Below are 24,068 nucleotides of genomic sequence, written 5' to 3'. Positions count from 1 at the left end.
ATAAGTAAAAAAACAAATCACTTGGGTCCCCTGATGACACGTTCTGGGATCTTTCCACAACACCATGCTAAAGATAGCCCTGCAAGCTGCAGGATGCCACCTGCCTGTGGGAGTTCTCCAAGGCCTGTCCCTCACTTGGGAAGAAATCAGGAGACCATCAAGATTTTTGACTTTTGATGTGAGAAACACTTGCAGCTGGGCTGATGGGCATGGTGTGTTTTAACCCCATCACGGGCAAGATATTCTGCTGTGAGTCCCATTTAACTGTGTGTCTTTAGGGAAATTACTTCTCTTCTCTGACTCCCTATGTTTTTGCAGATTACAAAGTTGTGAGAAGTATGAAAAAAAAAGTGTCTGAATTTTTTGATATAATGGTGGTTTTACAGCAAACTTCACAGACTTTTTAACTTAATACATTTCATGCCATGATGAGAACCCTTGGCTTCAAGTAGTAAAGTCGCCAAGGCCTCAGTGACTTCCAAGAACCTATAGTTTTTAGGTCCATGGATTCCTGAACATAATGAAAATGATATATTTTCAATATAAAATAAGGTCCTGATGAAGTTGTAAATGCTGAGAGCAGCCGGCCCTGGGTGGGAAGGACATGAGGACAGAAATGAGGCCAGTGAAGAACAGAACTGCCAGGATGTGTGTCTGTGCTTGGTCACACTGACTGAGAAGACTACCAAACTTTCTTCTTCTCTACGAGTGTATGTAACAAAAATGTTGTGGAGTTCACGAATTTGGGCATATGTTTGAACATTTTGTACAGGATATCTCTGTGCCAATGGTACCACCTCATAATAGTGCTGTCTGCTCATGTATTTGTCTTTTAAAAAGTCTGGAACTAGGCCAGAACTGTATCTCCTGCATCTTTATATCTCCTCACCACCAAGCCTGCTAATATGGAAACTGTATACAAGTTTCCTAGTATGTGTGTATTGAACTACATCTATCTCATATAAGAAATATGTGAATTCACATACTAAATATATACACAAGTATGCATATCTACCTATGTGTGTTTCTTTGCCAACATTTGAACTACATTCTGTATTCCATTGTGCAGGGTATGATGTGGCATTTTTATGAAGAAATAATTTTACAGCTTATTGTTTCATTTCATATACATTCTGTATTTATGGAATGTACAACATACTATATGCCATATGTATATATGAATATTTACATATATCTATATGTACAGAATATATATATATACACATACATAGAATATGTATATGTGTTTGATCTTCATCTATGTATATAGATTAAATCATATACATATAGCCCATGTTTTCTAATCAAGATTCTTTTTTTTTTTTTCAGTACAGGAGATTGAAGCAAGGGGCACTCAGTCACTGAGCTACATCCCCATCCCTTTTTATTTTTTATTTTGAGACAGGGTCTCTCTAAGTTGCCTCACTAAGTTATGAGACTGGCTTTGAACTTACAGTCCTCCTGCCTCAGCCTCCTGAGTTGCTGTATTACAAGCATGTGCCTTGGCTCTAATCAAGATTCTATTATCTTTATTATCTTTATCTTTATCTTTATTATTATCTATTATCTTTATTATTCTATATCTATATCTTTTATTTTTTATAATCTTCAAATTTTCTCTAAGTATATTCATTTAAAATATAATTTTGCTATTAGTAACCAAAATTTTTAACAAAAAATTATTTTAGTTTAGTAGTTTGAATTCAGGTATGATTTAGTATGTGTTAATTTAGCAAAAACTACTATTTCTAAAGAATAAAAACTTGTTTAAAGAGAATTGTTTGGATTTTTGTTGGTTAAGATTTAAAAAGCAGATTCTTAGAAATCATTGTCTAGGAATAAGTTTTATATTGATATAAGTGAATATATGAATAGTAGAAGTTTTAATTTGACATTCATGTTTATTTGAATGAGTGATGGTATAAGGAAAGTTTCCAGAATGATAGAACTCTGGCAGCACAAGAATGATACTAATCCCTGTGACTTATGAACAATTCCCTGCCTGTTCTGATTGTATAAATGAAAGAAAACACTAATGCTTTTCAGCAAGGGTAATTAATGTGCCTATAAATAATATATTACTATGGTGGTGAGGAAAGAGTAAGTCAATTTGTCATATAAAATAATTACACTGCATATTTATGCTGGGTTTAGGATGGCCACTAAGGTCCCGGTATACATTGACCTAATCATTTTTTTAGTATTCCCAAGCATGAGAGTGAAGGAGCTTTCATTGCATTTAAGAATCTCCCTTCCTAAATAATGAAGGCTATTTCTTTTTAAATAGAAGTTGATAATAAACTATTAGGTGTCTTTATTCCTTGTCCCCAGCAGGCAACAAGTAGATGCCTTTAGAATTCTGGCAACATGGCAAGATCCTGTCTTAAAGAGTGGGGAAGAAAAGGAAAGGAAGGGGAAGGTGAAGGGGAAGAAAAAAGAAAAGAAAAGGAAAGGAAAGGAAAGGAAAGGAAAGGAAAGGAAAGGAAAGGAAAGGAAAGGAAAGGAAAGGAAAGGAAAGGAAAGGAAAGGAAAGGAAAGGAAAGGAAAGAAAAAGAAAAGAAAAAGAAAGAAAAGAAAAGGCAGTGCTTAGTTCAAGGAAACATGTCAGTGGACACATTTGGAAAAGGCCTATATGTATGTGGTCCTTGCACTAACCAAGGAGCCAGTGCCAACTGAAGTGGAAAGAGAATGACAGGGACATCAGGGAGACGAGTTTGAACACTAACACCAACATTTGGGCTCCATGCCTTTCATGACAGTACTTAACTTCTCAGAACCTCTGCCTTCTCCTCCATCTGAGATGGTGACCATACCTACTATACCTGTTCCAACAGCATGGAACTATCTAAAACCTTAGTTCATTGACTGACCCACAGGGTGGGCTCAATAAACAATGGCAGCCTTCTCTTTGGTAGACACCACCTGTAGCTGATTTTGCTTTATTTTATTTTAATTTTTTTACTTCCCCAAAAGCCAGGTATTTGGGTGGGGGGTGTTGAGGAGTGACATGAGAGGATGAAACCTTTGGGCCAATGGGGCACATCTAGGGACAACAGCAACCCTTTTCTGGAATTGTTCTGCATAGGCCCACCACTAACCTCTGCCAGATGTTCATAACTTTCCCACCATGAATGAATGCACTCTAAGCACAGTTCTTTCTTTCTCTCATTCCTTTTTTTTTTTAATGAAAAATTAAATTCTCACTTTCTTACAGTGGAAAATGCCAAACCATTTCAAGGAGAAAATATAATTCACCTGTACTTCCATCAGTTACAGATAGGCACTGTTCACAATTCAGTGTTTTTTTGTTTTTTTTTTTTTTCCCAGAGCATACAAATGTGGGTCTGTATACACTTAACTTAATTGAGAACATACTAAATATATCACGCTGTATACTACTTATTATGTTGAGCAGAATGTTTTTTTTTTTTTTTTTTTTTTTTTTTTTAAACCGTGGAAAGCTGGCATTTTTTAGTAACTTTGTACCTTAAAATCTGGACTACAGAGTCTTTTCAATGGAAGGCTGCCTAAGAAGTTGGGAGGACTATCTTTGTAATTGTGGTCTTGGTTATTTTAAACTCTTAGTGTAGTAATTTATGTTTGAGAAGAACTATAGAATCAATTTTTAGTTCTGGTAACTTGTTTCCCTTTCTTTCTCAACCCCCTAATTGCTCTCTCTGGGAAATAGCTATTTGCCAAAAATAAAAATTATTCATTTGGATTCTTGAGATACAGCCTTTAAACTGGGGAAGATTCATCACATGGCTTTCCTTCAGTTCCTTAGTAAAGAACACCCCAGACCCCAGGATTCTTTGAGAGTCTGAGAAATAATTGGTTCTTTCTTGCATCTGAGCTAAAACTTAGGGTAACAGGAGTCTGATCAACTTTGTAGTCCCCTCTAGAGAAAGTCAGGACTTGGGGTACTAGAATATTTTATGAGTTTTTAGAATTGCTAAACCTAACTTGTGAAATTCAAAATGAAGCTACATTGCTAATGTGTTTAAATTTAAAAATATATCAGTTTAAAACAATAGAGCTGAAGACACGGCATATGATAATATTTTCGTAAATGTTGAAATGCACTAAGATGGTATGGCATATCATTGGGGGTATATACCTATTCAATGCTGATGTGTCAAAGTGTGACATCTGTTACATATATATGGTAATTCCACAGCATGTATTATCACTTAATGTGACTCTAAAAAGATTTCTAAGAATCCAGGATTTAGACTTTCCAATGATTTAAAACAACCATATTTTGACTGATAAAGACTGTGAGGTTGTCAAGTGTTCACAGCTTGTTGATGATGGGAACAAAGTTAGGAAGAACTCTGAGATGATCTACCACTCACAAATTAGATTAATGAGTCTTTAAAACTGACTTTTACAAAAAGCATGAAAGTTTTCAGAATGATAGAACTCTGGCAGCACATGGAGTCATGGGAGCAAGTGTGTGCAGTTGCTCGTCCTTGGTTTCATTCTCCTGTGGTGTGTAATTAACTCTCAGAGACTAATTCATTACACTGGTAACTTGCACTCCTGTCCAATAGCATGTGAGGTGTAAGATATATCACCAGGACACCAGGCAGTCCTGATGGAGGAAGAAACAATGTCCGCTGTCTATAGCACTCTGAGCAAAAAGATTTTGTCTCAGTAGGGATTTTGTCTCATTTATAAGATGTGAGCAATCATCATCCCTTTCTTAAGCTTTGAATGACTATTTCCTTCCTAGTAATTCTGCCAAGGGTAATTTAAGTGAGAACTACTCAAGAATATTGTTCAGGAAAAATTCACTGGACCTCACACATAATGCATTGAATGTTTATCATACAATGACACTGATAATTTTATGCCTGTACATATTGTACGTTCCACTGAGTAATCCCATATTGTAGGAGAAAGAGCATGTGTGTGTGAGCACACACACACACACACACACACACGCACACTTTTGCCATTTGTTTTTCTTGCTTAAGCAAAGGAAATAAAATTTCAAATCCCCATAAACCTAACAGGCATCATAAAAGAGAAAGATGACAAATAGATCTTTATTTCAAGAAGAGAAAAGCATAAATGGAAGAAGAAGGCTATTTTGCCTTAAAGTCAGCATGCTGAACAGAGGTTTTATTAGAATATTTGATTTTAAGTGCTAATACTCTGTAAGTTCAAGGAAGGCATGGTAACAATTTCATGTAAAATACCAGATTAAACTGATGGCAATGTTCTACCTCGTAATGATATTACTGAAAAAATCTATAAATCCCTTAATTATTAAGACTTTTGAAAAAATTTTAAGTATCTTACATCATCTGCCAAGTATTTGTATTTCACGATCTGTCCTGCAATGTTTTATTTAGTAAGAAGGTTTCCTTTAAAAGCTGGTCATCATAAGCTATTTGTTTGCATCATTGTCATTTGTCATTGGAGGAAAAAAATGTAGTTTGTGGAAGCTGCTTCTTAGACAAATCATCCCACAGAGAGTCTCTTCTATCCCCACAATCTACTGTCTGCTAAGGTGGTCTGTAGTTCAAATGCCAGAGCTTTTTTAAAGTGAACCAGAATATATTTTGTGTGGTATGCACAGGGTTAAATTGCATAAGCAAGATAAGCAAGAAGCTGAAAAGTTTTAAATTAGAGGCAGGCATCAGTACAATTTCCTGTTTCAAATAGTATCTTGTTTAGTTTTAAAAGACCACTTTTATTGTTATAAAACCAATGTGTACCAAGTTGCTTTGTGATTCTTCCATTTTTCTGTCATCAAAATGTAAATTCAGAATTTTGGAATAAGATTTCTAGGTTGTTAGGCAGAATACTGGAGCTGTCCATAATATTTAAACAGGCATTATCTGCAGTAATTAAGCATTACTGTATGTTGTTGTTCAAAAAAACTTGTTAAAAAAATAAGGATCTTTAATAAACTGCAGTGAAATCAAGCTATCCACAAAATACAGATGTGGAACATGACCCTCCTAGGTTGAGGGTATCACATGCTTATACATATGTAGGTATGGGGTCTATATGTTTGCATACATAATACATACATATATGAACCACATGCAAGCTTATATGTACTAGTAAACAAGTGTACTTTATGCTTGGCATGTTTAGAAATATAGTAAAGTGCACAGAAATTATTTTCCTGAACCTTCTACATGGATTGCCTATTAAGACTCCAACATCATGCCCTTTCCCTGTGTGTGTGGTCTCAATGATACGCCCCGGCCTCTGACTGACTTATCTCTTAGTTCCTGAGAAGCACATTCCAGGAGGGCATAACTATCTTAACCAAGCAAGTACAGCTCCTTGTGTCCTGCACAGCCTTTTTGGTGTCCTTTCTTGTGCTCCCCCGACCCAGGTTTCCCAAGCCTGATTTTTGATTTTAAGGAAGACTTAAGAAATGTTTGCCCTCTCTTCCATATGCATTCGGGACTACCGCTCAGAAGACTTCCGTGAGTCCTTCACTTACAGGGTGATTCCTTTTTTCATCTTATCCCATCAGACAGTATGACCTTTGTACCTTCCGTCCAGCATTTTCTAGGTGCTTACATTATAAATAGTCTTGATAAACAGAGTTGAGTTTTACTCATTCTTTTGATTTTCTGTATGGCACAGTGATTAATATACAGTTAACTTTGCATGTTTTTTTATGAATTTCACTTAATTTAAGAAATTTCTCTTCATAGAGATGATTGGGAAGAGAAAAGGAGAAGGCCACAGTAAGACAATGAGGATTATATGATCCCAAAAGTGAGGATACTTGATTCAGACCTAGGTACTTTTGTATCATTTATACAGTCCCATTGCCATTCAAAAAGGGATCAGTAATAATTACTGCTATATATCTTACTTACAAAACAATTGAAGATTATTGCTATTTTCATACAAAAATTCATTTTATGCATTAATTTCTTTATCTAATTAGTATTGAGGACCCACTATGTGCCATGCAGTGATAGGAAATGGTACCAAGTTGAATGGAGAATGTTCACTCTTAAGGAGCTAATGGTGGACTGAAGTGGTAGACAATGCTATTATAAAAGAAGAAGAAAAAGAGACGTAGGATGTTCTAGAATACAGAGGAAGGGTATTACGGAGAGAGGATTCATGAAAGGCTTCTGACAGGAGGAAGCTTGAACAGCATGTTGAAAACAGAACTTACCCCCAGAAAAGGGAGAATAAGGTGGACAAGAAACATCTTGTCATGTACAAAATGAGTGTTGAGCAAAAAGAAAATAATTTATGTTTGACTAAACACAAATAACCTGAGAATTTGATGTTTCTAGAGCATAAGGTATGTGTAAGGAGAGAGGAGCAAGGTACAGTTTGCCAGGAATCATCTGTACTCATTAAGGAGTTGTGACTTGAAGCACAGGTAGTAGAAACCACTGAAAGAGTCATAAAGATGGGATGACAAGGCCAGATTTGTATTTTAGACAGATCCCTCTAGTAAGGCCATGGGTGATGGATTAGAGAAAGCAAGTCAGGAGTCAGGAGGCCAGTTATGGGGCCATTAACAAATCCCAGATCCAGAAAGAAAAGTTATGAATCTGACCTTAGTCATTGGCTGTGAGGATAAAGGTATATGGTTGAAAGAGGGGGAAAGGAAGAGGGACAGACTTAGGCAATCATCAAGAGATAGAAGCAACCCAATCTGGCACTGATTTGATGCAGAAAATGAAGGAGTCAAGATGACTCTCTGTGGCTTAGATGAATGAATAGGTGGTAGTGCTCTTCATGGAGAGAAGAAACATGGAAAGAAGTCAGGTTGGGTTGAAGAAAGATGAAGAAGATATTTTTGACAAAATGGTACCTGGGATGAAGTGATTCAGAGATGCTAGCTCTTCATCATAAGTCAAATGTGCCTGCTCTATAGACTTGAGCCAGGACTTTTTTCTATTGCATTTTTGGTTTCATAATTTCCTTACTGCCATTAAGGATATGCATGGTAGATGCATTCATATTTCAATTTTCTATAAGAACATAAGACTTAAATCTTATAGCCTATAGTACTTGATAAAGGACATTTCAAATCAAGGAATTTGAAAGCTAAGAGATATTAGAAATAATCTAACTCAGTCCCTTTTATTTCATACATGAAGACCTTAAACCAAACTTTTGTAAATGACTTGCTCAAGTTCATGGTGTAAATCTATGATTATTCCTGGATTAACATCCAGATATACTGACTCCTGGCTGAATGTACTTTTTCTATATCATCCACCTTTAAAATTGCATAAAGAGAAAAATCAAGCAGACAGAAATGTTTTTAAGAGTTCATGATAGTTGCATTTTCCTCGTGTGAGAAGGTGGATGTAGGAGAGAGATGCCAGGCTAGTAAAATGTGTTTTGGCACAGGCAACCTTTCATTTGTTTATACAAAGAAAAAATGACTTTCCTGGGTCCTAGCCCAACTCTAGGGCACTGCATATGACTCTGGCAACTTTCAACAGCCACAAAAATGTCATCTTAAAAGAGTCATGGCCAAGAAAAATGATTGCAAGGGAGTTTGCTCATCTAGGAAATTCTGGGATGCCCTTCATAATTTCCCCTTGTGCTTCAATAGAGGTGTCTCTGGGACTTGTATGGAGGTGATACAACCAAGGGCTGCTCACATTTTTTAACATGGGTAACTGTGAGTGTATCCCTATTGAGCAGAGATATAAATATTTATGGGAAGAAATGAAGACAGTTGGAGGAAGACTCCACTACAGCTTTCACCCACTCCAGTAAGATGGTCCATGGGTACATAGCTATTTCCTAGTAAACTCAACCCTCTGATCTTGAAGTATCTGGCACCAGGTTCTGGTGGTAGCATGCATTTCTCACATGTATGCTTAGACTACTCTGAACCTGTATAGGTGCAATAAGCCTGGAATAACCTAGGAGTCTGATCTTGCTTTTTGCCACTTGTTGGAGTGATGCATAAGAAGAATGAATTAAATCAAGGGGTTTCTGAAACTTGACTGAGGGGCTGCTGGAGGGCATTAATACTAGGAAGCAAAGACAGAGTCCAGAGAAGAAAATCAGGTCCCTAAAACTAATGAAGCATGAACTGGTATTGTGAAAGGGGAGCTCCAAATCAGGAGCCAGCAGAAATTAAGCAAGTAGCAGGAACCAGGGAATTGGATAAGAAATGTGAGGCTGGCCAACAGTCCTGGCAGCATTGCTGTTGGCTCAGCCTGCCGCTGTGAGTCTGAGTTTCCACACACTGAGTGGCCACAGCCTGGCATCTGGCATTAATTAGCTGTTTCACCTTGCTTTCTATAACCTCTCTGAACCTTAATCACTATGTCTATAAAGGGAAATTCTTGGAGTTTATAACATTTAATGTGTCTTTCAGTTCTCTTGTACTAATGGTTTCAGATACCAAAATGAGAAATGAGATCCATGTCATGGACACTAGTACAGAAACTGTTTCAAATGTTAGCTAACTAGATCTACTGTCCAAAAAGACAATTATTCTTCTCCATTTGGTAAAAGAAACAGTATATTGGAGCTCTAATAATAGAAATTCCTGCAGATAATGTACTTGGCCTCAGCCATCTCTTTTTATAAGGTCATAAACCCAGGTATAGTTGCATTTTCAATATTACCACTGATTTATGAAACAATGATATTAGATAAAACCATCAACATTTAAGGCATTTTTTGCATTGTTTTACCTTTTTATTGTTTTCCCATATTTAACCTTTTTATTTTATTTCATGGTTATTTTGCCATAACTGAGTAATACCACATGCACTAACATTCAATGAGGGGCCACTTAATCTACAACATATTTTAAGCCAACAATGCCTTTGTCAATTTTTATAGGATTTAAAATGCTATTTTCTTAAGAATTACATGGAGAAATTATATTCTTTGTGCATTAAGACATGCTGTGGTTTGAGAGATTCCTTGACATGCTCTCTTGGAGTGAAGTGATAGAGAATGAGTTTCACATGCAAGGCAATGTCATAGTCTGACACAGAGTTTGCATCTATGGACACGAAGCACAAAGGATTTTGAGAACCTAGTAAGAGAGCTTCCCCAAACTCTTTTTTGTTATTCTCTAGTAGTCTCTCCATAAAAGACAGAGGCAAGTGATTTAGGCATGAACTACAAATGATTGATAACCTTGATTTCTTAAAATTTCTTTTTGTCTATTTTGTAATATTGCTTGTCACATAGTCAATGGGATATTTGCTTTCTCACCACATTTTGCAAGATATTATGGTCATCCATCAGTATACAAATGTCTGAACAACTTACAAATTATCTTTGAACAAATTTCACCTTGTTGTTTCTGTCACTTTGATTTTACATATTCTTTCTGAAAACTGCATGCTGTCAGAATTAGCCTGTAATATTGGTGACAGTGTGCAGGTGTTTAAAGGGTGATCTTCTTTTCAGATGAAGCACAACCTGCTGAGCCATCTGGCCTCTTTCAAAGCACATATCAGTTCATCCGCCAACTTGCTGTGTGATCTTAGACAACTGACTTATCTTCAATGAGCCTCCATTTCCATATTAGTGAAATGAGGAGATTAATATTTACAGTGCCTGGATTGTTAAAAAGATTCAACAAACTACATATCTGCAAGTCCTGGAACACATCTAGCCATCCTTACTCCCTTTGTTATATTTTGTAATAGTTTATAAGATACAAACTTATATTGCTAAGAAAAACGTCCTCTTAAGAAGACTTTAAAAAAGGAGGCCTTGTATTAATAGTGCTGTAAAGTGAACTTTCCACATGCCTGGGCTTAGGCCATCCACCTCACTTCAACCTGACCACCAATGTAGTGCAGAAGAGTGAAGATAATCACCTTCTGACATTGTCTGTTTCTCTCAAAGGAATAAGTAGATGAATTCTCAAGGGCTGGCTACAAATTAGATCACCCAATTATTCGGCCATCTCACTGTAAACCAACCCAAACAACAGAGTAGGAACCACACCATGAGACTGCTGGAGCATAAGAAGATGGACTTGAGAACTTTGTCTGATCTCGAGTCACATAAAACCTCTGATTCTTGAACTATAATGGACTCAGTACTCCCTTTGTAGGGCTGGCAAGAGGATCAAGTCAGACAACATATATGAAAACTCTTTGCAAGCATCCAGTCACTTCACAAAGGTGATACTACTTCCTTTCTTAAAAAAAATCATCATTTCATCTCATTTAAAACCACATCCTACATCCTCTCCTGAGTCTTTAGCCAATGCTGTATAAAACTCTGGCATGAGACACTGAGCAGACCAATATTGTCAAATAACTTTATGATTCAGCTTCAAAGCCTCCCACTTTATAACTCCTCAGCTCTTGTGGTCAGCAATGTCTAAGCTTAAGATTCACCTATGAGATGTTTAAGGTAGCCATCATTTTCGGCAAACATATTTTTTAAACCAGTAGGGAATACATGAATACAATCAAATTTGTAACAAATCTTTCCTGGACCTGGCTGGTATGGTGCGTCAAGTTGGGTTTCACAGTTATACATTTACAGAAGAATGTCTAGAGATAAGATGAAAGCAGCCCTCCTTATTAATCACACATTGTATATTTGACTTCTGCCTCCCCGCTCAGCCTTTAAATCAACTACATCTGGTTCTTGCTACTTAAGTGTACCATTACCTTTTGCATTAAAAGGCAGTTACTCCTAGAGAAAGCAACCCCATTTGATTAAAAAATAATTAACTAGAGTTATATTCATGGCAGCTTAAATGAGAATTTTAGGATAGGTTGGAGACCTACTTTATTTCTACAACAGGGTCAGCAGAACTGGGAGGTTCTTTGTGGTTTGATCAATGTACACATGAAACAGCTCTTTTCCTTTGCTTATGTTAAGTTTTATAGTTACAAAGAAAAGCAGGATAGTACCGAATGGTCAACAGCTGACAGGTCATGAGGATTGAAAAGCAAGTGAAGTTGGCTGCAGTCACCCTATGCCTGAGGGTGTCCTCCTCTGTGAGGCTGGGGACTGGTGATTGTTTTTATACCCAGAACATGTCAACCTCTGGCAACTGACTGCTGCTAACCGATTGCATAAGAAATCCATGTAAGATTGTCAAGTAGATTATATGTTGGAGTTCACTGATCTGTGAATTCTTTCTCACGGGAGAAATCTGCATAAAAGTCATATGATAATTTTTGAAATTTCATATTTAGCTGGAAGTCTGATGTATCACTATTCAGTTTGATGGTCCAAATAAGTGCTGCTCAAAGAAGTTTTCATCCTTTTGTGAATAAGATAAGAAGTTTGCACTAGAATATAAATTGAACATTGTTTTCTTCATTAAAAAAGTCTTGTTCACATATTTGAATCTGGTGAATTAAATGTGTCTAGCAACACTGATAATTTACATTCTGACACAAACTGCTCATTTCACAGTCGTCCTATAGGAAGCTGTTCTGTGAGCCACATTTTGAAAAGCATTTGTCCTTGGCCTGAATCAAAATTACACTGGGAAGTTTTTCAAATATAAGCTTTCCTAGTATATGCTCTCGAAAATGTGTGGCATGTGGTAGGTACCTCCATCCACATTCTAAACATCTCCCCATGTGCTCCATGTAGTTTTAGCAAACACTGAAAGTTAGGAGCTATATAATAAAATACATACTTAGGTGATGCTGGGTAAGTAGGTCGGTTGTTAAGAACATGGGTTTTAAACTTGGAGGTTGAGTTCCTGCTTCTGCTTGAGCAAGTTGTTTAGTGGTTTCTAAGCCTGTCTCATCTGTAAAACAGCTGTAACATGTGGATGTGTGAGGTTGAATTCATTGAGACATTTTTATTTGTTAAAGGACAGTGCTTAGCTCAATGCCTGCTGCAGAGCAGGCAATTGATAAATGTCAGCTGTAAATGGCAGGGGTCATCTTCTCAATGGAAACTTGTCTACCATTTTTTAAGATATACATATTCATCAATAGCCCTAAATTCTCTGGTTAAGGAAGGAACATACAGCCAATGTCTGGCTGCCTGAGGCTTCTTTTGCTAAGCAGCAATTGAATATAGCAGTCAAAATTCTTTTGGTTTGTCAGTGTTGAAGACATAAATCAATGTTATTGAAGAAAAAACAGGACTTTGGTGGTTCAAATTATTAGATCGCCCAACTTACAACTCAAGGTCCAAGGGAGTATCTGACCAAAAACATGGCTGGATGCAGGTGCTCCAAACATATCCTGCTTCTCTATAACATACCTGGGTCACTTTCTATCACCCACCACCCCCCTTTCCTCTGGTTTGGCTTTATTCTTAGGCTAGCTTTGGTTTGGTGGTGGCAAAATTGGGCATTGTCAGCATCTAGGTTACCAGCTTATTAGCCACAGAGGAAAAGGAAGTTCTTGTGTAAATTAATTTCACAAAATGCCAGTACTGAGATTTAATGGCCTTGCTTACAATATCTTTCCATTCTTGAATAGCCCACACTTGCTAAGCAAGACCAGAATATTGTTTTGCTGGACTCAAACATGTACCCTCTCCTAAAGTGAGTGCAGGTCAACTCTACCCAAAGCATCTGTTTGGAAAAGAAAAAAAATAATCATTTCCCTCAAAGATGTGAAGGGATGTCACAGGAAAAAGGGAACATGGGATGTGGAATCCAAATGATGGATATTTACTATTCTGACCTTCCCTCATGTCCTCCACCCTTCCAATGTTGTTTAAATATGTTTGTTCAGTTGGACTAAAGCCAAGATTTGGTTTAGAGATCTTCCATTTTGTTAAGATAATTTTCAGATATTTCTTCTGATCAATTTTGTATTTGTTTTATAATAAACGTTTACATGTTGAATTCCTCTCCCCGCCATCCGCAGTTCTAATTTGGGAATAGAGGATGAAGTCAAGTTATCTTACACTGAACAAGAACACATTCAGAATTTATTAATAACAACATGAATTTCATCCTAAGCTTCCATTTTTGTTAGTTTGGGGCAGATTCATATTTGATAAATAGAAATAAGCGAGGGATGATGTTAGAAAGTGAACTGCCAAAGTTTCGTGAATGGGAATTTACATTTAGACTGTATTTATGACATGATAATAATGTTACTATGGATTATAAAATAGTGGATGTATTATGGTTCACTAAATCAGTAAAAATCACGTAGCTGTTAATGATTTGGAACCCGGCTCGCTAAGCACGACTTGGCAGAGCTATCGAGTGGTTAAGAGTGTTGGTATGAGTTAAGGACTTCAGCACTCAAGTCCAAGTCTGGCTGTTTTTGTGGTGTGTGGCCTTGGACCTGACTTCTCTGGGATGCAATTTCCCCATATGTGTAATTGGGTAATAAAATGTAGTCGCCATGCAGCGTTGGGGGAGAGTGCACTGACAGGGAGATACAGACTTCTGCATTTTTCAAGCCATGCATGTGCTCAGCTTTATTCTCCCAGGTGCCTAACGAGATCCCTTGTAGTAATTCACTTAATCATTCCTTTGGTCCCTATGGTACCATTTATTTTACAACTTCAGTGTACTCTAGGATGGCATCATAAAGGAATTGATTTTACCCCAGGCAAGTAGGGCAATGCTGCTTTATGGGCTCTACTTTCAGTGCCTATTTTTGAGCTTGCAAAGGAGCACAGAAAGTGGTTATAGCTAGCTCTAGGGATCTGCAGCTCATTTGATACATCCTTGCCTATATTTTAATATTCCTTAAAGGCTTACATTTTGGGCATCTACTTTCCTCTCTCTCCTTGTCTCATTTCCCCAGGGTAGTATGATATTTTATTTATCATTACAAAAATGGAAGGGGGAGACTGAATTTCTCTGAGAGGAGTGGTCGGCATGGTATAATTAGAAGACCAGAGCACTAAGATCTAGATTGAAATGATTTGCTAATTCTGCTGCATTCTTGCTGGGTGACCTTGGGTTCATCCCTTTCCCTCTCTGATTCTGTTTCCTCAGCTATAAAATAAAAAGAACAATAAGGCCAATTGTGCCTAACTTAACTCTTTGCTATGAGGATTATAGGCAATAATGTCAACAATAGGAAATCATAGCCCAAGTGTACATTTCCATTATGATTGTGATTATTATTTATATGTATCAGTATATTAGGAGTTTGTTAGCATTTGGATTCCTGTGTGCTCTGCTTCCTTTTCCCCAGCTCCCAGAGATGCAGAAGATCCCTGCCAGATGGCCAGTTTGCCAGCTGTGTCTTGTTTTGTCATTGTAAATATTACATGCCCCAACTGGGAGACTTTGCTTATAATCTCGTATACTTTGTCCTTTATCTCTTACAGCTTGAGAATTACATCGTGGAAAATATGAAGTCGGAGATGGCCCAGATACAGCAGAATGCAGTTCAGAACCACACGGCCACCATGCTGGAGATAGGAACCAGCCTCCTGTCTCAGACTGCAGAGCAGACCAGAAAGCTGACAGATGTTGAGACCCAGGTACATCCCGGACTGGAGTCCACACACTCATCCAGAGGGTGTTTTTGTTTGGTTTTTTTTTTGTTTTTTTTTTTCTTTTTTTTTCCCTATCCTTTAGCTTGCTCCATAAACAGAGCACTTTTCAGCACAGAGATTGGGGAAGCATATGCATTTTTGTTTATTGGTAAGAACAACAATGACTGCTTGACATGCTATGCCTGTTTCTTTTGACTTAATGAGGATTGGTACATTTAGTTTTGTGTGGGCTTGCAAAAACAGGGATGGTAAAAGACCTAATCAGTGTTTAAGTTTAAATAAACACTGCAGCTACCAATTGTGATATGATATGTGTTGAATGGAGTAACCATTTCAGACAAATCAGTGCCTCTGATATACTTTATGGAACTGTCTCATTTTACCACTGGTAATGCTTCTCTAGCCATAGCGGCATCTGCGGAGGTTTTGTGCATTCATTGGATTGAAAGGAAAATCTCAAATGAATTGATCAGGAGTGTGTATGTATTTAAAGATGTATCCTCCCACCAAGGTCAATGACATAATTATTTGAGTACAAATCAGTAAAATCTAAGGATGCTTTTAATTATCACGGCCACAAACCCAACCTTACAGCTTAGAGCAAAGGGCAAATACATATTTGATGCCTAGAAGATAATCTCTTGGTGCCTCTGAACCATGGAAATGTCTATTCATTGTCATTCTGAAACTCAGGGGCTGCTTCTCTAGCAATGCAGTTGACTTTTGAATGAAAGCTGAAGGAAATAAATGCAAAAATAAGGTGCAAACTTATTTCTTTTTATTTTACCTGGGCTAGTGGCATCACAGATCATGTGTTGAAATAACCACGGTAATTTGTATGGATAGAGATCATATGACACAAACAAGTCCATGTACAAAGGATACTTGTTTAAACCATTTAGAGCAGGCAAGTCAGCAAGTTTGAGTGATTTCTCACACTGATACAACAAGTGAATAGAATTTAGGACTCAGATTCTCATGTTCCCATCCCTAATCTATCCCTATTGGTATTAATAATTAATCAAATAAGAACTTAAATGTCCATTGCATTAGATAAATAAGTCATATAGGCTTCAGAAAGTATTTTTGCTGTACAGTGTCGTCAGCTAAATATAGGAAAATGGGAGAAAGAAAAACCACATTGGAATAAAAACTTATGTGACTTAATCATTTATTGTCACACTAAGCAAGTATGGTGACCTATACACTATGACAACTTGTGATGTAAAATAATGTGATCATATTTTTCTGTTATTTTTATTTTAAAAAATGATATCTCCTACAAAACATTTTCATATGTTCAAAACCAGAAATATGCAATATCCCCTTACTTGATTGCACACTGGATTTTATATATATTTCTGTTATAACTCTGCGACACACAAGATAGAGTTTGGCTTATTTTTTTCCATCCCCCACATTTGAATTGTTGTTTATTCTCCTCCCACTTAAAAGCTGGAGTTGTGGGAGAGGGGGAGCCTATTGCTAGCATTTTCATCTCCCACCTATAAAGATGTGTGCTACATAAGGTTTTAAAAGATATCAGCATGTTCTGTGTCTACGAGCAGGAGATATGGACTTTAAAGAAAACAGTACAGAAAATTCTAAGAAAAAATAACTAACACTCCTTATATGGAGCAGTTAAAATTCATCATTAAAAGCCAATCAAAGTTTATTAGATAGAGCAAGAATGATTTTAAGATAGCCAAATTCTGAAAATCTTAAAAATTACAAAATTCATCAGAAATAACAATGAGACAATTGATCAAACTTTGTCCTAATTTAAGAAGAGAAACCTGTGTATTCCTTTCATCTTCATTTTAATGCCCTTCTCGTTGTTCAAGCTATTTGTAATTGAGATGTTGTAGCCCTTTTCCATCTAACTCTATACCGATGTCACATGTATTAGAATAATTGCATTAGGACATGTTCTGCTTCTGCTGCGAGATCTAACCATTGGATTCCTGAAGTAGGGCCAAGTTTACAAAAGGAATCCTGAATTTCTCTTTAACTTCAATAACTTGTATTCATTTATAACAAGCACTTACAGACCAAAAATCCTCCTGTGCTAATCAGGTAACCTCTCTTGATTTTGCTCCTGTGTTTCCCTAACCTGGCTTGGTAAGTGTTGTTTTTCCTCAGACAGACTTCAGGTTCTCAGTTATCTCAAGAACTCATGGCAGTGGCTTTGCAATAAATTTTAGGGACCTGGCTCTCACATGATGATGTTATAAAGATAAGTAACTTTTTCTTTCTAGTCCTCAACTGACCTTCTAGATTTGCAACTTAACCAAAGGTGGTACAGCTATGGTTTTGCTACATTGCATTTTAAGGATTCTGTGTTTGATAAGCATTGTGATCTAAGTAACCCTGCTGGCATGGTGATGAGAATGAAAAACCAACACTAAACCTTTCCTTCCTCCTTAGTCTGGCTTAATGCTGTACTTATTCTGTTATCAGTTTATATCAATATCTCTTCTCCTTCACAACACTCTTTTCAAGTGTGCAATATGAAGGGACTAGTTTCAGGAATTATTTATGTTCCTTCCTGTCATATAATTCTATTTCTCACTTCTTCCTCAGGCCCATTTCATTTGGGGGAAACTCTCAGCCAAACAACTCCCATTAAAATTCACCTCTAACAATCTGCACTTGTCTCTGTTTTAAGTGATTTTTCATATGTTCACTATTTTAAAAAATAATAGTACCTCTTTATGAGGTAGCTCATATTGCCATCTATTAAGGGTTAGGTCTGGAATGTCCCTCGAAAGCTCATGTGTCAGACAATGCAACAATGTTCAGAGGTGAAAAGATAATTTATGAGGGCTGTGACCTCATTCATGGAATAATCCATTTGATAGATTGATAATTTTAATGGACTTACTGGGAGGTGGTGAAAATGAGAGGCAGGTGGGGCATGACTGGAGGAACTAGGTCACTGGGGCCATGGCCTTAGGGACTGTATCTGTCTCTGGCCCTTTTCAGTCTATCTCTGTTCCCTGGCTGTCACGAGCCCAGCATCTTTTCTCTGCCACACCCTTCCCCACACACTTCCACCGTGATGTTTCTGACTTGTCATTTGCCAATAGGCCATCCACGGATGGAACCGCTGAAACCCTGAGCCAAAATAAATCTTTTTTTCTCTAAGTCTTTCTTGTCAGGTAGTTTGATCACAGTGATGAAAACTGAATAACGCATCCTCCCTTCTTTAAAGACATGGAAACCAAAACACAGAGATGTGAAGTAACTTGCCTCAGATGAAAGAACTGTGACATTTAGAGAAGAATTTGAAGTCTGTCCATCTGTCATGACAGCTCTCTCTCAGTGCTGACTCTCTCCTGTGGTTCCATTCTTTCTTTAAGGTGATTGTATAGCATATGGGTCCAAGAAGAGGGTATGATGGAAATCTGATAAAGAAAAAGATAACACAGACCTAATAGCATCCTTGAATACCTCCTATGAATGACAAAGATGCTGCTGCTGCCCTGCTGATGACAATGATGGTTCCACCCACTGGTACCATTCTGCCATGTGCTAGGGACATCATCACATGTAGCCCCAGGACCCTGTGCTGTCCTTGCCACTCCCCAGCTGTGTTAACGATAGGAAAGTTCCTTAGACATGCCCACAAGTTTCCTCCCACCTCCAGTAATTTATATGGTAACTGCAGTGTTAGAAATGGAATTGAATCAGATTTGCAAACATAGTTTGATTAGTTCCTTGATGCCAGATAATTTTCATAGGTCTTACATAGAATACAACAGCGGGAAAAGCAGTCTTTAATTTCAGTGAGTTGGAGTTAGTGTGGCAAAACATATTTAAATCATTTCTTAACTTTTTATCAAATTGGTTGGCTGTGAAGCTTTTCTTCACAGCCATAAAAATGCACATTTCCATTCTCTATGGTGCTGGGTGTCATTGACCAGTGGCCCCAGCTGCTGTGCTCTCAAATCCATCACTGTGCTGGTACAGAGACCACAATTCCCAGTGGCCACTTCCAGGCAATGAGTCACTGTGGCAGGGATACTTAGTTCTGCTCCTGGGAGCTGTAGGACTCTGCTGACACATGACATTGCCCTTGCTGAACTTTCTCACAGCTGCCCTAAGGGCTGTGACTTCCACCCGACCTTCCTCCCTTTCCTCTGTTTTTCACTGTGGTTAGACCTGCATCCCAGCTTGAAGGTCTCCCAGCCTCCTTTGTCCGATTCCCAATTTTCCCTCATGGGTATTTTCCTTAATAAATTTCCTGAATGTCTAATACCATTTTATCGTCTGCTTCTCAGAAGTCACAAATTATCATACCTGTCGTTGGACCACAATTAGAAATTTGAGGCAGTTCATAAACAGTTTGTTGAGCAAGCATGACTCTCTAGGCAAAAACAGATCTGGTCTCATGTCTACTCTCAAAGGGCAGCTCTCCAAGTTAAACCTTTAATCTGATAAGGGAATTAGTTAAATGAATTCTTAGCTAAACACAATGGTGGAAAAAATAAGTTAGATAGGTGGTTATCCAAAGAAAATGCCCTACTAATTAATTTTCTTACAATGTCGGGAAAAGTGTTTGATAAGCCACTAGGAGAAGGCTCAGTAAGCTAAGGCTCAATTCTTATTTGGCTGGTTATTTCTTTTTCTAAATAAAGTTTTATTGAACCCAGCAACACTCATCTATTTATATGTTGCCTATGGCTACTTTCTTGGTAAAACAACAGACTTGAATATACATAGGAGAGACCATAATGCTTGCTAAGGCTAAAATATTTACTTTTTGGCCCTGTACAGAAAAATCTAACCAATTCCTAAAAAAGGATAATAAACTCTGAGAGAACTGGGATTTTGTCTATCTTGTCCTTGCCCACTGCCCTGTCATTAGGATTTAGAGCAGAACCTGATACATACGAGGCTTTCATTAAGTGCTTGTTAAATAATAACTAATGTTAATCCCTTAATGTCTCTGGATTTTAACACAATGAACCCAAGTCCACAGATAATATGAGAAGCATTGTGTGTTGATGGTAAAATATATATGCACAAATAGCTGATTTGTCAGAATATGACGGAAGAGAAGCAGCCTACTGCAATGTTCTGACTGACAAAGAAATTGTATGACTATATTTTTTCTATTCTGAGGAGCATGAGAAATTTGAACACTTCTTGCCTCTTGGTGCTAATTTAGTTTGTACCTAGAAAAAGAAATCTGATGCTATTGACTGCAAAAGCAGAAGACCTTATGGTGATTTGAAAGAAAACATTTTGATAAAAGTTTTGTTTGTTTTGGTACCAGGGGTTGAATCCAGGGGCACTTAACCACTGAGCTACATCCCCAGCCCTTTTTTTGTATTTTATTTAAAGACAGGGTCTTGCTGAGTTGCTTAGGGCCTCACTAACTTGCTGAGGCTGGCTTTGAACCCAGGATCCTCCTGCCTTAGCCTCTCAAGCTGCTGGGATTGATAAAAGTTTTTATCACTAAGGAAGGCACCTTTCTTAGCCAGAGGGAAGATTCTTGTTTATAGTCACATGAGTCTATGGGAGAGAATTTAGACTCTGGAAATTGACTATCAGAGTTCCCTTCTGACTCTGGTTCTGTGTTAGCTGTGTTGAGCAAGTTACTTCACCCCACGATTTCTGCATCTGTAATATGAGTATTATTTACTAAACTCCATAACCAAATGAGGTTATTGTATTATTTGTACTAATATTTTTAATATAGTATAAAATTGTATTGTTATAAATATTGTTTACATTCAAATATAATGAGGTTATTATTATATTATAAACATTACATGTTATGCAAATATAAAATACATAATTATTATCTGGTATGAATTTTGTATTGTTATGTCTTAACTAATACTAATAATAATTTAATAAGATTATCTAATTTCCATATTCTTATTTTCTCAATGGTTCCACCCAAAATTTTGTAATTGTTTGGTTTTTCAAGGCTTAAGAGTACCATTTAATTTGGGGTGGTCTTCTACTTTATTTTCCTTGAGATTCACATTGTTTAAAGAAACTAGGGTGATCATTTGGGCATTTGTCTCGTATTCTAAATTGATCTGAACATTTATTTATCTCGTCCTTTATTTATTCTTCCATTCTCTGTAGTTTCTTTAGGCTGGAAGTTACCATATCTAAAAGGGTGATTAGGTTCAGTTGAGCCCTGAAATAGGGTACTGTGTGGAATTACGGCTCACCTCTGCTTGCCTCTCATCGGGAGGCAGGAAAGCCAGCCTGCTGCACCCTCCCTGATGCAGTGTATGAACTTGGTTAGCAGGTAGCCTCCCTGTCACTCTATCCTGGTGGTTCACTTTCCCTATGGAAATTACCAAATAACCTTGTAGTATGGTTCTTCCTGGCATTGACCATCATGACCAAACAGCCACTTCATCAATTTGGCAAATGGTGATTTTATAGCCCTTGATTCCCTCTACATTTGTCAGCTTTCACTCTTCTGGGAAAATCTAACTGCCAACCATCGTACTTTATGTTACATTTTTGTTTGAAAAAAATAATTAAAAGCAAATAAGAGCCTATAAGTGAGGTCAATTTCAAAGTTATTGTGCTGTTCAAAGACGACTTCCTTTCATGCTCTGTATTCTCCCTCAATCTCTACCTTTCTTTCAGTGGCAATGTTAATTTAAAGACTGGAGACATCCTTAAAAAATATTAAGGGAGACCAGGCGTGATGGCGCACACCTGCAATCCCACTGGCTCTGGAGGCTGAGGTAGGAGAATTGCAAGTTCAAGGCCAGCCTCAGCAACTTAGTGAGGCCTAAACAACTTAGGGATACCTTGTTTCAAAATAAATTTAAAAATTTTAAAAAGTTTGGGGATGTGGCTCAGTGGTCAGTGGTTAAGCACCCCTAGGTTCAATCCCTGATACTAAAAAAAAAAAAAAAGAAAGAAAGAAAAACTGCAGCAAATGAGCAGAATTATTTGTGATAGTGATGATTCCATAAGGAAATAAAACACAGTGACCTGATGAACCAAGGGAGTTGGGGAGTTACTTTACAGAGCATGGCGAAGAACACTTGAATGATGAAGAGATAGATGGGTGTGAGAATTCCAGGCAAGTGCAAAGGCCCTGCAGGGGCGATGAATTTGGCAGGTTGAGGTGGCAGGAAGAAGGCTGTGGGCTGGAGCATGATAAACAAGGAGGAGAGTGGCAGCAAGTGAGATGTGGGAGGTAAGCAGATCCAAAGCCCAGGCCAGGCTGAGGACTTCAGAATGTAACTAATAGCAGAGCGAAGCCACTGGCATATTGAACACAGGAGACGACTTGATCTGAGGCATGTTTTTATTAAAAAGTGTTCTCCAACCGCTCTGTGGAAATGAACTTTAAGTAGGCAAAGAAGCAGGAAGACAGATTAGGAGTTGTAGTGGTCTCCGGAGTCAGATACGGGCTGCTTCCGTGTCCATTTCAGATGGTTCCATTCTGTTCTCACTGAAAGTGAAGAACTGTCCTTTGTAAAATAAAACATTTTGATGTTTGAGAATGTCAGGAAGTGTGATCAGAGAAAGCAATGAATAAAATAGAGAACGGCTTTTGTTTGAGCTGACTCAGTGACACAGTGTACCTTTCATTCATGAACAAGTCCTGAGAGTCTTTTCTGTGCCAAGCACTCTTCACCAAAAGATACTGAGGGTTTCACTCCGTATTTCACTATTTCATAAACTGTCATTCCATAAACAAAGAAACAAAAAGCTTAACTGGATGAAATTGTGTTCATTAATTGACGGTTACATCTCGTATATCCTTAATCTTTATATTCTCTACCGTTTTTTTCCTGAGTGGGTCCTAACTCAATTATCTTCTACCTTGTTTTTCCTGAAATGAAATGATGCAGAGTATAAAATTATAAAAAAAAAAATTCTAAAATACTCCACAAACTTGATTATTAGTAATAATGTTAAGATTGGCTTTCAGAACCATATTAAAAATGGCAATATACAAATGAATCATAACAATTTGAACTTTTTAAAGTACAAGTGTCTCATCTCACTATTCTCTGCCCAACGCTCTCCCCAACTCCATCCCATCACCCCATGCCTTGCAGGTTTAGAAGTAGAGTAAGGCCAATGGGACCAAGGGAGACTGAATCATGTATGTGCAGGGTGAGAGCCTGTCTTTATTTAAAAATGATATTCTTTTCAATGTGGGTTTTGCATATATTTTGAGTTTTTTAAATGGTGCATTAGAACATTAATTATATAGACTGCCCAGTTTGTTTTTTCTGTACTTATTTCCATTGCTTTTAGAGTTGCCTCTCTCTCCTCAACTTAGATCCTACTTGTCCACCTGCAGAGATGCACCCTCTCCTTTGCAACATCCTACAGCCCAAGCACAGTAGATGCGAAAAGACTTTCCATGAGCATCTGACATAATCCCACATTATGGAAAGGAGCATTCTAAAGGTTTCCTCTTCAGAAATTTCCTCTTTAAAAATTGGTACTGATCTTGCAAAAGTTTTCACAGTCCCTTTTAACAAGTAGATTCAAGGAAATTGTGATGGATATAAAAGTTTTTAAATTATGTAGGGAGATTTTGAAACTAATTTTCCTTCTTCCTTTCTCTTTATACCTCTGGTAAGGAAGAAAGGGAGGGGCGGGTGGAGATGGAAGCAGGAGCAGAACAGTGACACAGTTTGAAGACATCTGCTGGGACTGCCGTG

At 37.5% G+C, this 24,068-nt stretch overlaps 1 protein-coding gene across 4 annotated transcripts in view; it reads left to right on the top strand.

The window, feature by feature from the left end:
* Positions 1-24,068, top strand: part of ANGPT1 (angiopoietin 1) — a 236,861-nt gene that overhangs the window by 123,502 nt on the left and 89,291 nt on the right. For all 4 annotated transcript variants that reach the window (XM_079105265.1, XM_079105263.1, XM_079105264.1 and 1 more), the window contains one exon: positions 15,226-15,381. In XM_079105265.1, the coding sequence (XP_078961391.1) occupies positions 15,226-15,381 (156 nt within the window). The remainder of the gene's footprint in view (positions 1-15,225; positions 15,382-24,068) is intronic.

The sequence above is a fragment of the Sciurus vulgaris genome (assembly GCF_902686455.1).
Source record: "Sciurus vulgaris genome assembly, chromosome: 1".
In the NCBI taxonomy this organism is placed as follows: domain Eukaryota; kingdom Metazoa; phylum Chordata; class Mammalia; order Rodentia; family Sciuridae; genus Sciurus; species Sciurus vulgaris.
Note: the sequence above shows the minus strand (reverse complement) of the source record. Positions and strands in the feature narration are given on the sequence as shown.